The sequence below is a fragment of the Ipomoea triloba genome, chromosome 8 (assembly GCF_003576645.1).
Source record: "Ipomoea triloba cultivar NCNSP0323 chromosome 8, ASM357664v1".
In the NCBI taxonomy this organism is placed as follows: Eukaryota; Viridiplantae; Streptophyta; class Magnoliopsida; order Solanales; family Convolvulaceae; genus Ipomoea; species Ipomoea triloba.
Genome location: NC_044923.1, coordinates 1,488,050 through 1,508,668, shown reverse-complemented (window position 1 = coordinate 1,508,668; position 20,619 = coordinate 1,488,050). Strand labels below are relative to the sequence as shown.

Sequence of the window (20,619 nt, the reverse complement as noted above, 5' to 3'; positions counted from 1 at the left end):
AGATGGGTTGGTCCGACGCATTTTGACAGCTCTACACATAGTCCACTTAAAAATGAGGTTAATTATATTGCTCAAAAATGGTGGATGAGTAGATGAAGCATGATTTTTGTAATAGAAAAATATGAGTTTAATTTTTGTCAATACTCTTTCGGTCAAGCTCATTGCACAGAGTTTTGTGAGATTTACCCAGTATATACATTTGGGTAGTAGTTGTGGGTTTGCCTCGTCATCCAAAAAAATAATGTTAATTATACTTTTAGTTATTAAAATAAGTAAGAATTGTCTTGCTAACACCATCTTTGTCAAGGCCGTTGCACATGGTCTTCAATCTTAATGTCTTGTGCTTGCGAGTTGATGGGGATATAGGCCATGGGCTGAGAGTAGTGGGCTTACTATAGGTCTTGGGCTGGGTACAAGGTCAGAAGGTCAACGAGAGAGTGGTGGGGCGGGCTAGCATGGGGTACCGCCCCGCCATCAACGACCTACTAATGGGGTCATCGACCGGGGCGCTGACCCTTGTTAGCTGGTGCGTGTCCCCCGTGCGGGGCTGAGCACCCCACCTATGCCCCTGTTTCCGAGGTGGTGCGGTGCAGTGGTGCAAGTGGAAGGGTGTCGTCAGCCAAGAAACTGGCCCCCATCGATCATTGCGTGTCCCACACCCCTGGTGCGGCCCTGAATGCCTGCCCGCACCCCCGTTTCCAGGGGTGGTGCGATCAACGTAGTATCTCGAGCTTTGTATGTATCATTTTGGACCCCACGCCTTGAGGAATAATACTACTACTATACTTTCCTACTCTGTTCTGTACTTACATGCTTGATTTATGGTGGACCCGTTCCCAACAAAACCGCTATTACATAGAAACAAGGGGAAAAAAATGAAGAATTGACTATTTCGATCCCTTATGTCAAGATAGTCATTAGTTTTGTCTTAAATTTTGCATATGTTTTAGACTTTTAGCTTAGTCACGGGGAGTCGAAAATAAAAGTAGGAGTGGCACCTGCTTGCATGGATTGGAAACCTAGAATTTGTCAAACACATTAATTATATTTGTCATTGTTTAATGATAGTTGTCATATGAGTTTCTCAAATCAACACCTACCAAGACATCTCGGATTTAAATCTTGAGAATACAATTACTTTAAAACGCATGAGAACAAACTTTGTCACCATTTTGAGGACTTACCCGACACGAACACTGGCTGAGCTTAATTATAGGATGGGATTGAATTTGGAGCCAACAAGAAACTTGAAAAACAATGGCCATTAACGTAAGACTGTCTTTCCTCCATCAAAATAGCTCTCTCTCTCTCTCTGTCTGTCTATCTCTCTATACGTATATATAATACATACAATGAAGCCAGTTTTGTCACCTCCTCCTCTCCATGCATGCTACAACCTATTTATACTAGTAAGTAAATATGTATCCTCAAAACCTTAAAGCCCACAAACAAAACTAAAATCTTTCCGCCCCCCACGGATAACCTATATCTAGTATCTATATATCATCTTCATCATATTCCATAACCATTATCATATCATTGATCCATTCATCATCACCATTATGAGTCTGAATTGCCTGACGTGCCACAGATCGAACTCGCTGAGGGGCGGAATTGAGGCCGCCATTATCGTGGGCGGATCGAAGGCCAGGAATGGCCGGAGCTTGAGGCGGCATCACGACAGGAGCTGGTCGGGGAACTTGGTTCCCAGCTGGCCGGCCCCTGGGAACAACAACGGCGCCGCCACGTCAAATCCCGGGCGGCAGAAGGCAGAGGGCGGCCGAGTGTCACAGCGCAGGCACAGCGGGCCGGTGGAGTGCGAGACGCCTCGGCTGGTCAGGAGCAGTGGGATGAGGAGGGATTGGAGTTTTGAGGATCTGAGACAGAATGTGAAAGCCTGACCAGACAGATTAAGGAAATTAGGTCTAAAAACTGCAAATTGAAGACTCTGTTATATATATATGAACAAATGAGGAATATATGCATGTACACTTGATCATTTGGGGGGTGATTGGGTGCAAAAATATGTATTATATGTAATTTTTTTGTTTCCAGAATTGTTCATATACATATGTATCTTATTCATGATGATATATGATAATAAAATGCATAAATATAATTTATGCCTAACATGCACCTCATCTTTTGCCATTTTTTGATTTATTGGAAAGCCTGTAATCACTATTGGACCGGAAGGTGCGTTATGGTGAAGCCTACCTTATGGCCTTAACCAGCAAAGGATCACAAAGGGGTAAATGGCCTAAACGGCCAACAAGCAGCTTTCACCGGGAGTTGAACTTGAAACGTAACGTTGTGGTTAACAACTGGTTGACCAGCTTGGCTAGGGTTGCTCCGATCTTTTGCCATTTTCTCGATCATGTTTTTAAGGTTTCTAGTTTTTGAGAAATTTAGTGATGTCTCCAACCAAAGATGGACAATGCTGCTTCTGCAAATGGTTAATTAGGCGTCTTAACAAGAAAGGGAAATGAAATGCTAACAGGCTACCATATAAAACTCGCTACACAAGACGAGGTTTACTCAGTGCACACCCTCGAATAGTAACTGCAAGTTTTTCTCAGTCACCCAAAAAAAAAAAGGCTTACCTCTACCTATTCAAGACTGTTTGCCTCAGAAAACAGGAAAAAATTTAGTCTTTTCAGGTTGCATATATGCCTAACTTACAGCAAGAAGTGCAAATGGCATTATAACTTACAGAAACATCAAACCATAGATTGAAGCTTTCATGGTTGAGCTTGATCAATAACTTTACACAATTTCGACCTATAAGTTGGAGAATCAGTATCTTAACCAAGCTAACTGTTCGACCAACTCGGTTGGGATTGCCAGCCATTCTTAGTATTTTCACTCTTCTAACATTTGTAATCCACCCCGTCTTTTTCTTATCCCTCACAAAGCACTAAACAGCCTCTCCAATTTTCAAGCTAGTGTTATCCTTCTTCTATCAAGGAAAGAATATAACAAAGAACACGCTAACCTGTACATTTACCCAATTCGAAAAACAGAGAATAGATAACCGAAAACTAGAAAAACTGAAGTAAATGTAGCCTAAAGTCTCCCTAGTGTAACACACCATTTGTCTATTACTAAAATTGAAGAAAGTTGAAATCCTATATCCTTAGCACATTTCATACCTTTCTTCCTTTTACTTCCAATTTGATAAAAAAATCCCAAACCACATGGCAGTAGATATAAACAAATCAAAGATCAAAGATCACAACTTTCAAGCACACAAACATCCTTTAAAGACTCCATCATAGTGCTTAGAAAGATTGTTCCTCAGATACTTTGTATTTACTTTCTGTCCCCATAGATTTTCCATCTTACTGGCAACTATACTTTTTTTTTTAGTACTACTGACTCTATTACATTGTAGTATTTGTTCATCTATACTGGCAATTGTACTTAATAACAAAGGGGCAACCCAACCAAGTTAGTCGGGTTATTGGCTTGATAACCACAAAGTCAGCTACTAGTGGGAATAGCATATATATTGGTATTCTTGGGTTGAACCGATAAGCTATGGGCAACCAAAGTCGGATTACCTCTTGGGTCCTTACAAGGCGGGATTTACCTGTGCACGTTCTCGGATAGTGACTACGGTTTCCTACTCAAGCCAAAAAGAAAGAAAGAAAGAAAGAAAGAAAGGTAAATGTGGGCAGTGAAGGCATGAATGGAGCAAAATTGCAGCTTTAAGCAGTATTAAGTGAAAGGTGGAGATTTTCTTGAGCTAAAAACCAGTGGTGTAGATTATGGCACATAGTGCAATTTGGTCAGAGAAGTTTCACTGTTTCCTTGTGAGCCATGGTAGGTGCAGACATGAACACCATAGACTGGGTATCTTTCAAATTTCAATAATTCTTCTTCTTATTCTTGGATGAGCAAATTGAATTCAGAAAAGCATATGACAGTAATCATAAAAACCAAAGAAAAACACAATCTTGAGTGCCCAAACTACTGAGAAAAACAAGCAGAATAAAAGATAGAAAGTAGAAGAATACCTTTTATGCTTGAAGAGGAATTTTCCCTTTGGGCACAGACAATCATCAGAGAAATGGTGGATTTGACTTCTGATCGGATGAGGGGAATAAGGGCAGGAAAGAAACAATCAAACAAATGTTCTGTAGATTCAAGTAGCGATCATATAGAATTGTTTGACAATTGGGGTGGTGGCGCAGTTGGCTAGCGCGTAGGTCTCATAGCTTAGAGTGATCCTGAGGTCGAGAGTTCGAGCCTCTCTCACCCCAATCTTTTTGCCTACCACCATAGCCCTCACCCCAATCTTTTTGCCTACCACCATAGCCCTCACCCCAATCTTTTTGCCTACCACCATAGCCCTCACCCCAATCTTTTTGCCTACCACCATAGCCCATAGTTAGCAACTTAGCATCAACTCCATAGCCACCATAGCCCATAGTTAGCAACTTAGCATCAACTCCATAGTGCTATAGGTTATTTTATGTATATTTAAATTTAAATAGGGTGGAATACCTGCGTGAGTGGCGTGAGAGGCTTAGGCTTTCATATATAAACAATTGTGCACAATAGTTAGAAAGAGATATAGGTTGTTAAGTGAGTACAAGATGCCTTGTTAATAAAATACTTTTTCAAAAGAACAATACTTGAAAATATCTCATCTGAATTGTTAAAAATTTTGAAAGAAAATCATTAGTTTAGAGTCTGAGTATGTAATGTTTAAGCGCTCTTGTGGTACAACAAGATCACCTAACAGGAGGTTAGGACATGACGTTATTAGAGGGAGCTTCAGAGCGTTCTGATCAAGAGCTCAATCGACACACTACTAAATAGAGCTAAGTAGTTGTTGTTGTTTCTGTGTGCTTCGTCCATACAATGTTGTAAGGTTTATTGATTAGGAAATTGGTGAATGAAGGATTGAGCAATCTGTTCTTGGAATGCCCCCCTCCCCCTCGGATGTAGGAATTGTTATCTCTTAACTTGGTTATCAATTATCGTGTCATTTACATACTTTACTTTCTGTTTAATCTGTATGGGTGATAGGTTATAACCCCAATCATGTTGGTTCAAATCTTAATCCAGGATTAATCACAGTACTTAAACAACTTGATATTGCATAAGTTCGAAAGTATTCGATTAGATAAAATTCTCACTATTCGATATTTTGGGACTAAAGAAAGATTTCATTCTCGTTCTTCATGCTCTTTATGAGCGGGGCCAACCAAGCTATTTATACTATATTGGAATCGATTTATACAACTATACTAAGTTGGTCTGATCTACTGTTGTGACTCCATGTGTCTCATCCTAACTGCCCTGTCAGGGTTAGTCGATCAGCTTAGTCGCCCTGAATTCACAAACTTTCCTATGTAACATGGGACCTTATGTACCAGCCAAGTATAACTACCTAAGGTGCATGTCAAACTACTATATTGACTAAGTAGGTATAACCCATCAACAATATTACAATAAATGAAATTAAAACACCTCCTTGCCAAAAATAGCAAAACCACATAGGAGGATACACAAGCAAGCTACAAAAGGAACTCCTCACGCAACTACTACATTAGCATTTAGCTAGGTTGACTCTTCAATTGGTCATCTCCTTCGGTCAAATGATTTCATCCATATTTTTGTTCGAAATGATAAATAACATAAATACACAATAATTATAATTACAAAACGAGTATAAGAAATTTTGAATAAATTGACATCACAAAAAAAAAAAAAAGAGAAAACAAATTTATATTGTCAATTTGTACCAAAAAAAAAAATAAACTTATGATCAGGACAATTAGTAAGCGGAACCGAAAATACAATTATAAGGTTAAAATATCAACTTTAAAATGAATTAGTTTGTTTATTTTGGGAGAGATGTTGATATCATTTTTATAGGGTTAAACATGTCAATAAAAGGAAATTTCTTGAGTAAATTTGGGTCAAAGAAAATTAACATCAACTACTAAAAAGTTGTTAGGGAAATTCAATTAAAAATAATAATTTTCAAATTTTCCTTTTGCATTTTATTATACTTTTTAATTTTTTTTTGAAGGTTTATAATTTTTAAATTAACTCTTTGTATCTTATATAAATTTTATTTACTAATATGAAATTAAATAAAACAAACATTATACTAAAAAAAAGGATTTTGGTTATTGCTTTTTGACAAGAGCGATGCTACATTCCCTTCTTGATTTCACTTATTTACGTGTCAAGATATAATTATTTCGTTTTGTATTTGATTAATAAGTAAATTTTAGTGCATAATCGATGAAGGTAGTCAATTCATGGTTGTGAGAATAAAAGGAATATGTTTGTCACGTCAAGATGTGAACTAAAATCATGAGAAAAAATAACTTTTTTTTTTGTGACGAGGAAACTTGCAAGCAGTATTTAAGGGTGTACATTGAGTTAATTTCACTAATACCTAATAGCCTACAGATAATACATAAGAGATAAATTACACAAGAAAATTTTTATATGACCGGTTCAATCAAGAATACGTGGGCAAAAATCAAATTGCACTAAGTAATTTGACCAAATCAACACTAAGTTAGTAAACACACATAAAATGATAAATGAAGTAAATAAAATGAATTAACTCGAACCGGTCTTGATCTAAATAGGTCACCGGCCTAAGGTCCGGTCAAATTTGAAGGGAATAAAAGTTTGGTAGAAAGTCGTTATAATTAACAATAGGATTTAGACTGTGTTTTAAGCTATGGAATACAACTTTTCTTTTTAATTTAAATTTAAATATTTAATAATAAGAAATTCCCAATATTATTCTAACAACTCATTAAAAAAAATCGAAATAAAAAATGATTTATAATTAATTATTATTTAATAATAGTGTTGGCTTCACTAAAAGAAATTAACCTCTATCGGTTTAGATCTCAGGTCTAATAATTTAATGTCAAATTCGAGTTTCGACTTAAGATAGCTCCGAAATGGGCGATTAAGTTGGTGAAACATAATTCTCGTACTGGAAGGTCACGAGTTGGATTCTTGCAAATACCTTGTTGGTCGAGCTCGTAGCATAGTATTTTTTTTAGTATGATTTATCTTTCCCGTGTTGTTTCTTGACTATTGTATATAAAGGATGTTACCTAGGATCTCCTTGTAAATTTTCATAATAATATGTCATATTTTTGTTTGATTTAAACGCTCTAGTATGTTCGTTAAAGTTTGTTATATAATAATTAGAACCAATTCAATTAAACTCCCAAATTTTTATATAGAAGAGTCCATTAGTTTGGTGAGTATATTATTAATTTATTTTGCTTTATAGAGGTTACCAAATTTTGAGCCTGAGCCTCCACCTTGAGGATCAAGACTAATCCTTTATAGTTTGGGAGCAAAGACTATTCCTTTATACGGAAAATTGACAACTGCATGCTATCTGATTTTGCGTTTTGAATGAAATTTGTCTTGTGCTTAATAGAGGATCATAATGAGCAAAATTAATTTATGTTGTACATAATTAACCGACTCAAATAAAAAAAACCAATAGACAATGATGGAGAATATCCCTTGATACCCTTGCATGGTCAGTGGTCGGTTGCGGCCCATCGTGGGTACGAAGCACAAACCAACCTCCCCAGGAAATTCTCGACCATTTTTCTCAACCGGGTATCGCCAAGAGACAGTATGTACGAGAACCTTAGTAGGCGATGCGCCATAGCCTAATCAAGTCGAGACCGACGTACTGACCTCTTTTCTGGCAAGAGTGTGCGACATCGCAGGGACTTTAAGGCACGTGGTCAAGTCCCCTTGGGTCTCGACTTAGACCCGTGCATGCGTTCCACGTGCCGTGCATGTTGCAGGGTCGAAACATGCTCCCCCTCCTACCTTATAAATACCGCATTTATTACGAAGAGATGGACTTTTGACTACCCCTATAAGCTGAAGGAAGTTCGAGAATCTCTGACCCGCTGTCACAACTCCGCACTTTAAACCAACAAGTAGGCTAGGCTAAGGGGCCTTACTCCGGACCAACCTTAGCTCTGTAACTTGTAGTTTGTACTACCCCTATTTACTACATTAGACAACTTTCATGACAAATCAAATATGAAACTTTGAAGTTATCAAATTAATTGTCTGACCATTCGACCAATTTTCCTGGGTTATCACCATATAATGTTACTTTTTCAGTTTAGAATTATGGTAGTACGTTGTACCAAAAAAAAAAAAAAAGAATTATGGTAGTACGACGTCGTTGTATTGGTTTTTTCTTGACTATTATAACGTCCCTTATAATCACCGCCACGGGGGGTTTGACCGCCTCCGTCACGCAGCGACGGCGACGACGTAAATGGCAGTGCATTATAGCGCGGGCGTGGAGTGGGGGCCATCACTCTCAGAGTCCAATTCAACAGCGCCGGTGGTCCCCACCGCGCACGATAATTTTTAATTCGTCATTTCGTCTCATTTTTTTGTGGTTTTTTTTTCTTTTCGTTTTTTTTCGCTCTCTCGCTCGCAACCTTTTTTTCAATCTCCGTTCCATCGTTGACCCACCGCTCATCGCCGCCTCCCTCGATTCAGAGCTCTCATCCGCCGCTCCGGTCAAGAGTTTTCTCCCCGCCGGAAGGGGTTTTAGCAAGACAAACCTCACCGGAAAGAATCTGCGGAAAGAGGAGGAGAAAATTGAGATTCAGACGCAAAAGCCGCGAATCACGCTGTAATTTCTCTTTCCCCTCTTGTCTTTTGGCTTCTATTTTCGTGCCGGGTTTACTGTTTTCCAGCGATGTGAACGAAAAACACGGCTGAAAATTGGAAAAAGGCGAAGACTTTTGGGAGTTTTTGGTTTATTTGACTTCTGTTTGCTTCTGTGAGTGTTGAATAGCTAAAAACATGAAATCTTTTTCTGATTTTTTGGATTTTTTTTTGGGATTTTTTTGGAGATGATTAACAATTGGGTATTGAGTATTTTGCTGTCTGTTAGTGACACTTTATTATTTGGGAATTTGGGTATTGGGTTTTGAAGGAACTTAAGCTGATTTGATCTGGGATTTTGGTGGGCATGGATGGATAGTTTTATGATTTTCATTTATGGTTTTGCTTTATTTCTTGATTTTAAGTGATTTTAAGTATATCACACTTGGATTTGCAGGGTTATGAGTGGTTGGATCTGTTTTGGATGGCATTTGAAGTTTTGTGAATTGTGATTGGTAGTTAAGTTCAGTGAGATTGTGTTGGGAGAAGAAGTGAAAGTTTAGAGAAAATTGTTGTTGGATCATAGTGAAAGGCTTGAGATTGTGTGAAATGGATAATTCGAATAGGCAGATGGGTAGACATCCAGATACTTTGGGGGTGAATAAGATGGGGAAGAATATAAAGAAGAGTCCGATACACCAACCGAATTTCAGCAATGCTAACGTTGGGGGTGCGGGAGGTGCTAGGCCTCAACCTCAACCGCAGGTCTACAATATAAACAAGAACGATTTCCGGAGCATAGTTCAGCAGCTGACAGGCTCGCCTTTGCGTGAGCCTGCTCCTAGGCCACCGAATGCTCCCAAACCGCAAAATACTAGGTTGCAAAAGATTAAGCCTCCTCCCTTGACACCAATAAACCGTCCTCAACTTCCCATCCGCCCTCCGCCTCAGATGGTGGGTCCACCCCAGGGTCCCACGAATGTTCCGTATAATAATAGCTTTGCTAGACCTCCTCCCCCGCCTCCTCAGTATGGTCAGCCCCCGTCCCCTGTGTTGCCGCCTTTTACTCCTACTGATATTTGGGCGAATACGGCTGAGTCTCCCATTTCAGCCTATATGCGGTACTTGCAAACTTCAATTGTGGATTCAGGCCCTAGACAACAAACACACTTACCAGGACAGCCAAATTTTCAACCACAAGGGCCTATGCACGGTCAACCACACCCGCCACCATCCGGTTTACTTCCTAACCCTCCTGTCCCGCCCATTCCATCGCCTCGATATGGCCTTCCATCCCCACGGATGAATGCTGCTGCTCCTCCATTTCCGTCTCCCCGGATGAATGGCGCTCCATCCCCTCTTCCCTCCCCGGGAATAAACGGTCCTCCTTTTTTGCCTTCCCCTACTTCTCAGTTCCTTTTGCCTTCGCCTTCCGGGTTCTTGAATTTGTTGTCTCCACACTCATCATACCCACTGCTTTCCCCGGGTATGCAGCAGCCCCCACCACTGTCGCCTAATTTCTCCTTTTCTCCTATCGGTCAGCCAGGTATTCTTGGTCCCGGGCCTCATCCTCCTCCGTCTCCTGGCTACGGATTCCCATTGTCCCCGTCCGGATTCTTCCCCATTACAAGCCCTAGATGGAGGGCTTAATAGTCCTAGGAGCAAAAGCTACTGACTCCCCTCGGGTTCTTGCACAAATGCACATCACATCCTCTCCAATCACTTTTGGAGTTCATCGCAGCTAAGCCTGTCTTCTATGTTGCCGAGAATTCAGTGTCTTCTCCTATGGAGATTCATACCCTAAAATGTAAGATCTTCTTCGAAATATGTATTTTGTTTTCATTTGCTGTTTGTATCTGTTCTGTCAATACTCATTTCACATCTTAGACGTAGATTTCCTAGCAGTAGCCAATGTAACCAGTTTATTTCCGGCTCACACATGTTAGGTGGCGAGTTAGTTAAACAACTCTTCCAAACAACAAGCGTGGCCTGTAACTTGTAAGGATGTAGGTTACTGAAATTTATAGATGTAAACGTTTTTTTTTATATTCTTTTAACTTGGTTGAAACCACATCATCTTATAAATGTGCACTTTTTATCAATTTTATGATGTCATGCTTGCCTTCTTTTGTTTTTCTTTTTATTCAGTGCAAGAAATATGTGATCCATTGATAGTTGAATGACCTTTTGTGACTAGTAGTGCCTTGACTATTCAATTTGAGGTTTACTTTTCAATGCATGTGTAATTAATGTGTACTATGTGAAAGAAAGAAAATGGTATTGGATTATCTAGTTGGAGCATCGTACCACCGGAGTCGAGGGAAGGACACAACCGATAGGCGGTCTGTCTCGTCTTTCAATGGTTAAGCTATACGACGGGAACAGGTAGAATAGCATCAACGTCGAGTTCCTTTTGATTCGTCTTGTGCTATTTTCTTGGTTCCTATATGCTTGAAAGTAATGGTTGTTGGCTTGTTGCCCTTGTTTGGTGTTGATTGAGTGGCAATGATCTGTTCTTCCTTTGAAACCACTATGCAACAAGGTTACTTTCACAACTAAATGCGTATTTCAATTATCAGTTCAGACTTTTAGTCGAAACAGAGTGGCAATGATCTGTTCTTCCTTTGAAAGTGCTATGCAACGAGGTTACTTTCACAACTAGATGAGTTGTAGGATATGTTCTGTTTCGACTAAAAGTCTGAACTGATAATTGAAATACGCATTTATGTTTCATCCAGTACATATTGAGCATTGAGCGAGATATACCATCTGCAAATTCATCTTCCTTGATCACATTTCTATGAATTTCTAGACTCTAGATCAGACAGTGTATGCTTTCATGGCTGCTGTGACATCCATGTTAGTCCAAGAAATGAAGCTTAAATGGTTAAATCTGGGCAGTGAAGATATCAATGCAACAAAAATGGCTGCTGGGAAAACACATAACAGAAGTCATTCCCCTTATTTATTATTTTATTTTTAGATGAGCATTGGGTAAACTCTATCTTGTGACCTTAGTCGGTGAAGAATCATAAGGAGGTAAACCAACATAACCTAAGTTACCTATAACTGATCGATTTAAATCAAGAAGGCTAATAGATCGTCAGGGGTAAAACTTAGAATCTTGTAGTTATTAAGTTAACAGTCTGACCAACTTGGATAGGGTTGTTTTCATCGGTCTTCGAATCAAGAAGGCTAATAGGCCGTTGAGAGTAAAGCTTAGAACCTTGTAATAATTACCAAGCTAACAACCTGACTAACTTGGAACCAAGCTAACAACCTGACTAATTTGGATGGATTGCCCGCCATTTTAAAGGCATGTCTAGAAGTGAGACTGGAGTGGCAGACATAATTTTTGAACGAGATGAACATAAAAGTATAGTTCGAACTTGATGAATGTTTAGGTCTAATATTATAAATATTCAGTTCAAGCGTGATGAATATAGGTTATACAGGAACCAGACTCACCTTGGCTAATGAATTGTATTGTAAGAATACAAACGATAGAAATAATAAACAACGCTTCTACTTAGATAAACAAATGGGGTGGTGGCGCAGTTGGCTAGCGCGTAGGTCTCATAGCTTTGAGTGATCCTGAGGTCGAGAGTTCGAGCCTCTCTCACCCCATCTTTTACCAAATTATACTTTCTTGTTCTGTGCATTTCAATTGATAGACTTGTTACTTTACAATCAAATTTGTAGGACCAAAAATAAATTTCAATAGACAATTTGGGTATCATGGATTGGATCTTCAAGCCCATTATGAAAATGTCCATCTTTTTTTTTGGGAAAAGAAAATGTCCATCTTTTTTACTCAACCATATAAAGCCAATAAGGGCTAAGGCAATGAACTTCATCTTAAAAACTTTCATTATTTTCTTTATTGGATGCCTCGTGAGAACGTATAGACTAATCTCATAAATTCCTATATAATAATCAAGGCTTGGAAATAAATAAAAAAATGCGATGTTATTTTCGTAATTACGATGATGTATTTGAAAATGCTTAAAAGTACATTCGTAAATAACTAACAGTGCACACACGTGAGTGCACAGTTATAGATCATAAGTACACAATTAGGTATCTACGAATGCATTGAGTGTTTCCAAATACACTATCGTAGTCATAGAAAAGTCACTGCACTTTTTTCTTAATTTTCAACCATTGGTCATCTTTGATAAACGGATGAGATTAGTCATCACGTTCACAATAACGAAGCTAAATAATTAAATATGATGGTATAATGATGCCTGGATGATGGTCAATAATCCAAAGTGATTAGGCTCGACTTGCTAGATGGGGTCAACCAAAAATCATTTGGTTTTTCAAAGAAAATGTCACCATACAAGGTCGCTTCAAGTTTAACTAGAAATTCGATCCAAGAATATTTACTTTATTCTAACTATAGACATTAATACCTCCAAAAGAGTGAAAGACATGGAGTTATTTGATTATCCGACAATTCTCATAGTTAATGTTATGTTTGTCGTTCGATTTGCATAAATATGTCATAAGTTGTAATATTCGAACATTCAAGTTACACCAGCGAGAAAGTAAAAATAAACGCTATAAAATGTTATTTTTCAGGTGAAAAAAATCCCATCCAAAGGAAATTAAAATGATATGACTTCAATAATTAATCATTTTAAAATTGAAACAAGAATTTACAAATTCGAAACATATTAAAAGGTATCAATAATTTAACATTTTGAAGTACAAGGTTATCCCAAAAGAGGTTGACAAAAAGTTCAAAAATGGTAGGTAAACTTCGGCAATTATGTCATGTGCCAATGTTTGGTACAAATTCTAAAAGTCTTGACATAGTACAATGTCTGAATAATTGGCGTCACACTTTCAAATTCTAGAGTACAAGTACAAATTAAATGAATATATGTAATCTTGATGGTGGATAATTGAAAATGATACGATTTTAAAGCTGAATGTGAAGTTTCATATGGGATCTCGAATTTCACACGTAACCTCTTGTTACATTTTTAATTGATTTCGTAAGAATTGTGAAGTGATATTTAAACTTTAAATAGTATCTCATCTATTGAATTAGTCTTTTGAAATGTGCTATTTTTTTTATTTTTTTTAGTTTGAATACTTATTATTGAGAGAATAGTGTATAAAAAGAAGGGGGTTCATAGTCTAGAGGGTAGAACCCTATATAAACTCGTTTCCGAACTAAATTCACAACGAATTTCGTGAGTAAAACTTTCGACACTATTAACATTGACATTTAAACAACTACATAAATAAACTCTCACTCAACCTAATTTTGCAATGAGTCTAGAGGGAATAACTGAATAACCTCTGGCATTATTAAAAATTTACATTGATATTTAATCGACTATACATATAAACTCACATCTAATCTGAATTCACAACAAGTTTAGATAGAATAATATTCGACAATATTGATATCATACTTAAATTCGCAATAGGTCTAGAGTTACAAGGCCGGCTCTTGACATGTTTGCCTAGGGCCATGCACAAGGCCCCCAAAATTTGATAAATTTTATTTTGCGTCTAAATTAAATGTGCACATCACATTCCACTTTTATGTAAAACTTTAGATGTAATTTTTTAATATATTTTATATTTTGACATAACTTTTTGAACACACATATGTACGTATGCTTTCAAATTACTTAATAAAAGTCCAAATTAAGATATTGTATAGGATTCTCATTTTAATTGGAACTACGACCTTATCTAAAGAGAAGAATTTATGACACTAGATATTGAAACAACTATATATTCAGATCCAATTTAAATTCACAGTAAGTACAAAACTTAAATGTCCACCACTAAAAAAAAAAGGTGTTAGCTAGAATTCTCATCCCTAAATACCACATAAATTTCTGCTAACTGTCAATTATGGATGGATTAAATGACCAATCGTACATAATCTCTCAAGCTCAGGAAATCCCTCGTTATCTCCGCGTGGCGCATTCTCAATGGCCAGCTTGATTTTCCGGCCCCACGCAATGCAAAAATCTTCTAACCCTTTACTACAGTGTACATAATTGCGAGATTACCGTGGGACCCACCCCTAAAACCACCTTGTTAACATCGAAGTGTAAAAACAGTATGCCACGCCAATTTAACCGCTCCAGACAGTTGATAAACCGATACAACCTCTAAATAGATAGTTTATGCCACTGTCAAAATTAAATGATATATCTTGGTAGCTAGTATGGACAGCTTAATTAGTTACAATGGTGAAGTTTGAGAAGAAAGATTAAAGATCGAGTTTTACTTGCATTTACATGAGAGTAATTTTTTAAAGTGAAAGAGGTTTCTCGTGAGCACTAAACAAATGTCAAATCCCTTTATTCAGCTGCCTATTAGAGGGTGGATCAGTACATGATGCTCGCAACCATATTTCCACATCCAGTAAGCAAATATCTAACTTCTGTGTTTAGCTGCCTATTAGAGGGAGGATTAGTATATGATGCTCGCAACCATATTTCCACATCCAGTAAGTAAACGTCTAACTTCTGTGTTCAGCTGTCTATTAGAGAGAGGATCAGTACATGATACTCGCAACCACATTTCCACATCCAATAAGCGAATGTCTAACTTATGCGTTTAGCAGCCTATTAGAGGGAGGATCAGTACATGATACCTGCAACCACATTTCCACATTCAGAATTTCGCATTTCAGCATGATGACCACTCAGCAACATACTCAAATTGCTCGGTCGGTCCACACCCCTTGAGGAGAAGAGGAGGTCCATTTAACCGTAAGGTTACATAAAACTTGTATGGTGTGACTGTCATGACTTGATTCGCGTACTTACCTATAATTTAACCCCTAAAAACATGGGGTGCTGTAAAAAATTAATAATAAAATAGCATTGAAGTATTGATTGAGGTTGACATGTTGAGAGTTGAGACCACAAAACAAAACCAGCGGCCAATATCATATATCATATATTATATACTATAAATCTCTTCTTCTTGCTTGCGAGACTTGATTACAGCATGCTCAGAACAAGAACCCGGACGGGAATCATTATCTCGCCGGCCGTATAAAACCTCCGGTGACCTCTCTTAAAAAAATGGAGCTTCCGATGATATTCCGGGCGCCGAATCCCCCTCTACCGTTCTTTCCGGGCTGCAAAGCTGCAATCTTTCACGAATTTCCGGTCAATTTCATCAAGAACAAGAAGAAGAAAAGCACGGCTGGTATTGCGGTGGTTAGAGTCAAGGCGACGGCGGAGAGAACTGGCGGCGACGCCGTGGAAGGCGGAGCAGCGGCGGAGAGAGATTCCGCGGCGGCCGGAGCTGCCGGGACGTTCACGGGACCCACTATGGAGGTCACCACGCTCAACCAGACCTTCCGGGAAGCCGAACTTCCAGTTTGGGATAAGATCGGTGCAATCGTGCGTCTTAGCTATGGAATCGGTGAGCTTCTTCCCATAGCTTTTCTTTGATTATCTGCAACTCTTTAGCTTATTGTCCGACTATCAACTTAGACTTTTAGTTCAGATGGAGCACATGCTTCAATTTAGTATCAGATTTTTAGCTCAAATGGAGCACATGCTTCAATTTGGTATAGAACCGTTCGAATCTCTCTGTGTAACTCCGATAAAAAAGAGACTATGGTACACGTTTTGCTTGGAATCTATCAAAAAGTAATCTGAGGGGACGAGTTGTCCAACTAACAGTTTAGGTTTGAGATGGAGCACATGCTTCAATTTAGCGGATAATCAAGAACCCAAGCTAAAAAACAGTGAAAATTCTTGAGTTTCTTCATAAAAGCTATAATCTTTGCAAGTACCCTGGGTTAATAATTGCTGAATTAGTGCAGTAGTTAGTGAGTATTTACTCTGCAAACTGTATAAACACCAGATTAACTGATAAACCTTTATAATACAGTAAATAGTTTGGGCAAAAGAACAGATTTCGGTTTGGGTCTCTTTTGAGTCTTTTCTGTACATTGATGATGGAAAAAGTGAACATTTCCCTTTGCCCCTTTGGTTCTCAGAACTCAAAAGCAAAAAAATGATATTCATTATTCCATTTTGAAAAGTTATGGAAAGACTCGAAAGTTTCAATTAAGACTTGCCTTGTATGGTTTGATATTAGGTCTCGAAGCCAGATTGACTTGATTTACCTCCTTATGGGTCCGGAGGTGGGTTCATGGGGTCTAGAACTACGGCTATGGGCATACAATTTGGTATTGAGTTTCGAAGTTAAATTGACTTGATTTACCTCTTTATGGGCCCCGGAGGTGGGTTCATGGGGTCCAGAACTATGGGCATACAGTTTGGTACTGAGTCTCGAAGCTAGATTGACTTGATTTATCTCCTCCTGGGCTCATGAGGTCTGGGATATAGTTTAGCGAAGTCGAGAAATTTGGGTTATAAAAAACAAAAAAAGAACAAAAAAAAAAAGAAAAAAGTTATGGGAAGAGACAGGAGGTTAACCTCTGCCTACCATTCTTGTAATAGTTCATCCTATTTCCTAAATTGGAAAATTGAACTAAAAAGTGAAATATTGAGTTTCCTTGCTTAGCTTTTCAGCTTTGATGTTTCATATTTGTAACAACAGCAGAATAATACTGTGTTGTAAAAAACACGTGAAAGCAGAATGCTTACTGTGTTTGGATAGGTTTACTGAAAGGGAAATATCGAATTTATTTTAAGCATTTTTGAAACACCTGTTGAAATTAAACGACAAACTCTATGAACTGTTTTGAACTTATCAAAAAGTGTTTATCTTGGAAGTGCTTATTTAAACGGGACATCGAAATTGGACACTGTTTTGGTTTTGAAGTTCTGTTGTCATTTTGCAGGAGTCATCAATGTTGCCTTTCGATTGTTCGTTTTTGGACCGTTTTCTATATTTCCTTGTGTGCATAATTTTTTGAACAAAATAATGATAAAAGATTTATTTTTTTCGTGATTACCTGACATTCTTGATGTTTATGTTTGGAACTCAGGAATATATGGTGCAATGGCTTTAGCTGGAAGGTTTATATGTTCCATGACGGGAATAGATAGTACAGGAGGGTTCACGCCAACATTAGATGCGATTGTTGAAGGGTTGGGATACGCGGCCCCTCCAATCATGGCCCTTCTATTTATACTAGATGTACGTTGAACTTCCTTACTGCTCGTGAGCTCCAGGCACTAACTAGAACAATTTTTTTTTAGTACTATTGATTTTGTTACAATGTAGTATTTGTCCCGTGACCTCCCATTTGGGAGAGCCAGAATTATGCCGCTTGACCACAAGGTCTTTGGTTGAAAGTTGAAGGACTTAGGTTAATATGATATTACCCGTATAAGCTCACCTTTCTGTATTATTGCGACTGAAACAGGATGAAGTTGTGAAGTTATCGCCTCATGCTCGTGCCATTAGAGATGTTGAAGATGAGGAGCTACGAAACTTCTTTTATGGCATGTCGCCTTGGCAGGTGAGTTATCTGCCTATTGTTCTGCACCATTGTAACATACAGAGAGAGAATTCACGAATCTGATATTATTTTGTAGTTCGTTCTGATCGTTGCTGCAAGTTCTGTCGGGGAGGAGCTATTTTACCGAGCTGCTGTCCAGGTCAGTCTCTAGTACTTTCACCTTTATTCCTTTGGATGCTGGCAAGAATCGAACTTGCCAGATTTTGGCCCGAGAATCATGCTCCATCCATTCAGACACCCTTTTCGGGGCAAAAACTATCCAGCCATTTTGCAAAAGATCGATATGCATCTATCTTTCACTAGTATTTCAGTTAACAAAGGAAAGGCGACAATCAAATGGAATCCTTTTGTGATCTTATTCATAATTTGCAGGGAGCTTTGGCAGACATATTCCTTAGGAGCACGGATTTGGTCACTGATGCTCGCGGGATGGCATCTATGGTAGGTTAATACTTAATAACCTGTCTATTCTTGTTTGAACTTTCAGCTGTTCGAATATATAATCGTAATGTGCTCTGTTTCGTCGAAATGTAGACTGGGGTTTTGCCACCATTCGTCCCATTTGCTCAGGCGTTTGCTGCTGTTGTCACTGCTGCTCTTACGGGTTCTCTTTACTATATGGCTTCCTCTCCAAAAGGTAAGCCCCGAGTGTATCCTATAGGAACTTTTATGCAATACTGCTGCTATTTGATCCGAAAAGTTATTCGTTCATTTCTACTTTCACTTCAGATCCCGCTTATATTGTTGCACCTGTATTGAAGACTCGTTCGGGTCGTGAAGATCTGAAAAAGCTATTTGCAGGTACGAAAATTTAACTTAATTAAGAACTAGTAGTTTTATCACCCCTGCTTTCAAGACTTGTAACATAATCTGTTCTGAACCAATGTTCTACTATGCAGCCTGGTATGAGAGGCGGCAAATGAAGAAGATATACTCTCCCTTGCTAGAAGCAATTCTAGCCCTCTACCTCGGTTTCGAATGGATCCAGGTAACCTAATATATCATATACCACCCCGATAAACTTTCCATTGATGCATTATTCTGATAACATCCTAGTACTGTTGTCGCATGTTATAACCTGATGTATCCCACCACGACAAACTTTCCATTGTTGCATTATGTCATTCTGATAACATCCTAGTACTCCCTGTCCGTTGGGCGTTAGCAGGGTTGGCTGAGTTCAGCCCCTGCTTGATTCGAGACGTGGGGCTATGGCTTACCACGGAGGGATGTAGTTAAATGGTTAATACCCACCTAGTTATCACCAATTGGTTTTAAGTAGGATATGACAACCAGATACTGAGAAGTAAGCATAAGGCAAGCATATCCCACAACGTTAAACTTTCCATTGTTGCATTTTGACAACATCCTAGTACTGTTGTCTGCATTTTGTAAACGAACCTCTTACGCTTCATTTGTCTGTCCACGACAGACGGATAACATTCTCGCGCCCATCATCACGCACGGTATATACTCGACTGTCGTTTTGGGGCATGGGCTGTGGAAGATCAACGATCACCGGAGAAGACTACGCCAGAGGATCCAACAGCTCAAACAGGAAGGAAAACAGTCAAGGGATCAGTGATGGATTGGAGCTGTGCATGGTTTGGGAAAATTTTGTAAATTAATATATAGAGCTTCTTGTTGCTATTATTAGTAGTATATGCCATACATATATTAAGTATATATCTTGGAAAAAGTAATTTTGTACATTGTATATGAACATACTAGCTTAACAGACACAATCCCATTTAACTGTAAATGGTAACTTTTGTTGATCAATCAATGTAAAAGAGGCCTTCTTTTCAAGTTGTTTATAGGCCATATATAGAGCCATAGAGGTATGTGAAAATGTGGTTCAAAGTGTAATTTAACAATAAATTATACTACTATACCTTTAAAGTAGTAGACTCAACCGGTTAAAATGTGATTCTAAGTGTAGTTTAACGATAAATTATACTACCTTTAAAGTAGTAGAGTCGACCAGTAAAAAATTTGTCATGTCATGTAAAAGGAGGAAAAGATCGAAAAGGAATGTTGGAATGGCATCGGTAGGGGTGATATTAGGGTGCTATCCACTAAATGATTTCTTGAGTCTTTTGAGTGTAATAACACTTCTAATATGCATGAGAGCGAGGGAGAGATATTAGACATGGACAAAAAGATTGCACTCAAAGACACATGATCGAATCTTGACAGTAACAATGTGGGAGTTTCACCCTCATATGTGAGTGATGACTCCAGTCTTATAGGCCGCATCATGCCTTGGCCTTTCTACTTATAGAGCCATTGAATTGCTGTGATTTAACTTTTTATAATTCTAATAAAATCAGAATAGGAAGACTCCGGGTGAGAAATTTCGCCTTTTTTGAACTGAAGATAATGGAAAAGAGCACATAAATGTGGATAAGATAATGCAAAATGGAGCCCTATTTTGCAATGATTACTTCTGTAATTAATTGAGGAGATAGAAAGCAGATTGAAAAATTAAAAAAAAATAAAATGAAAATGATGTTTGGGGGGGGGGGGGGGGGGGG

The 20,619-nt window shown here is 38.3% G+C and overlaps 2 protein-coding genes, 1 long non-coding RNA gene and 1 other non-coding gene across 5 annotated transcripts; 3 read left to right on the top strand and 1 right to left on the bottom strand.

Annotated features, from left to right (window-relative positions):
• Window positions 1-1,242: 1,242 nt before the first annotated feature.
• LOC116026638 lies at window positions 1,243-4,270 on the bottom strand. Of its 2 annotated transcripts, XR_004099866.1 has the most exons (3): window positions 4,020-4,270; window positions 2,218-2,446; window positions 1,243-1,897 (listed from the first exon to the last, which is right to left on the bottom strand). It is a non-coding gene; the product is annotated as an uncharacterized LOC116026638 (long non-coding RNA). The 2 variants fall into 2 exon arrangements; XR_004099865.1 differs by lacking the exon at window positions 4,020-4,270 and having other exon boundaries at window positions 2,218-4,013.
• Window positions 4,182-4,265, top strand: TRNAM-CAU. The gene is given in 2 exon segments: window positions 4,182-4,219; window positions 4,230-4,265. It is a non-coding gene; the product is annotated as a tRNA-Met (tRNA).
• Window positions 4,271-8,444: 4,174 nt separating the features above from the next.
• Window positions 8,445-10,751, top strand: LOC116027681 (protein HAIKU1-like). The gene is made up of 2 exons (XM_031269395.1): window positions 8,445-8,674; window positions 9,107-10,751. The coding sequence occupies exon 2, from the start codon at window positions 9,259-9,261 to the stop codon at window positions 10,297-10,299; it is 1,041 nt and encodes a 346-aa protein (XP_031125255.1). The 5' UTR covers window positions 8,445-8,674; window positions 9,107-9,258; the 3' UTR covers window positions 10,300-10,751.
• Window positions 10,752-15,620: 4,869 nt separating this feature from the next.
• On the top strand, window positions 15,621-19,891 carry LOC116027800. Its single transcript, XM_031269557.1, has 9 exons — window positions 15,621-16,065; window positions 17,606-17,757; window positions 17,987-18,082; window positions 18,159-18,221; window positions 18,455-18,523; window positions 18,617-18,719; window positions 18,812-18,883; window positions 18,982-19,070; window positions 19,515-19,891. Exons 1-9 carry the CDS (start codon window positions 15,720-15,722, stop codon window positions 19,665-19,667), a joined length of 1,143 nt encoding a protein of 380 aa, XP_031125417.1. The 5' UTR covers window positions 15,621-15,719; the 3' UTR covers window positions 19,668-19,891.
• Window positions 19,892-20,619: the final 728 nt, after the last annotated feature.

Coding starts and splice junctions, on each gene's coding strand:
- LOC116027800 (XM_031269557.1), top strand. CDS start 15,720: ATGGAGCTTCCGATGATATTCCGGGCGCCGAATCCCCCTCTACCGTTC. Junction 16,066..17,605: donor GCGTCTTAGCTATGGAATCG/GTGAGCTTCTTC, acceptor TTTGGAACTCAG/GAATATATGGTGCAATGGCT. Junction 18,524..18,616: donor CTCGCGGGATGGCATCTATG/GTAGGTTAATAC, acceptor GTCGAAATGTAG/ACTGGGGTTTTGCCACCATT.
- LOC116027681 (XM_031269395.1), top strand. CDS start 9,259: ATGGATAATTCGAATAGGCAGATGGGTAGACATCCAGATACTTTGGGG.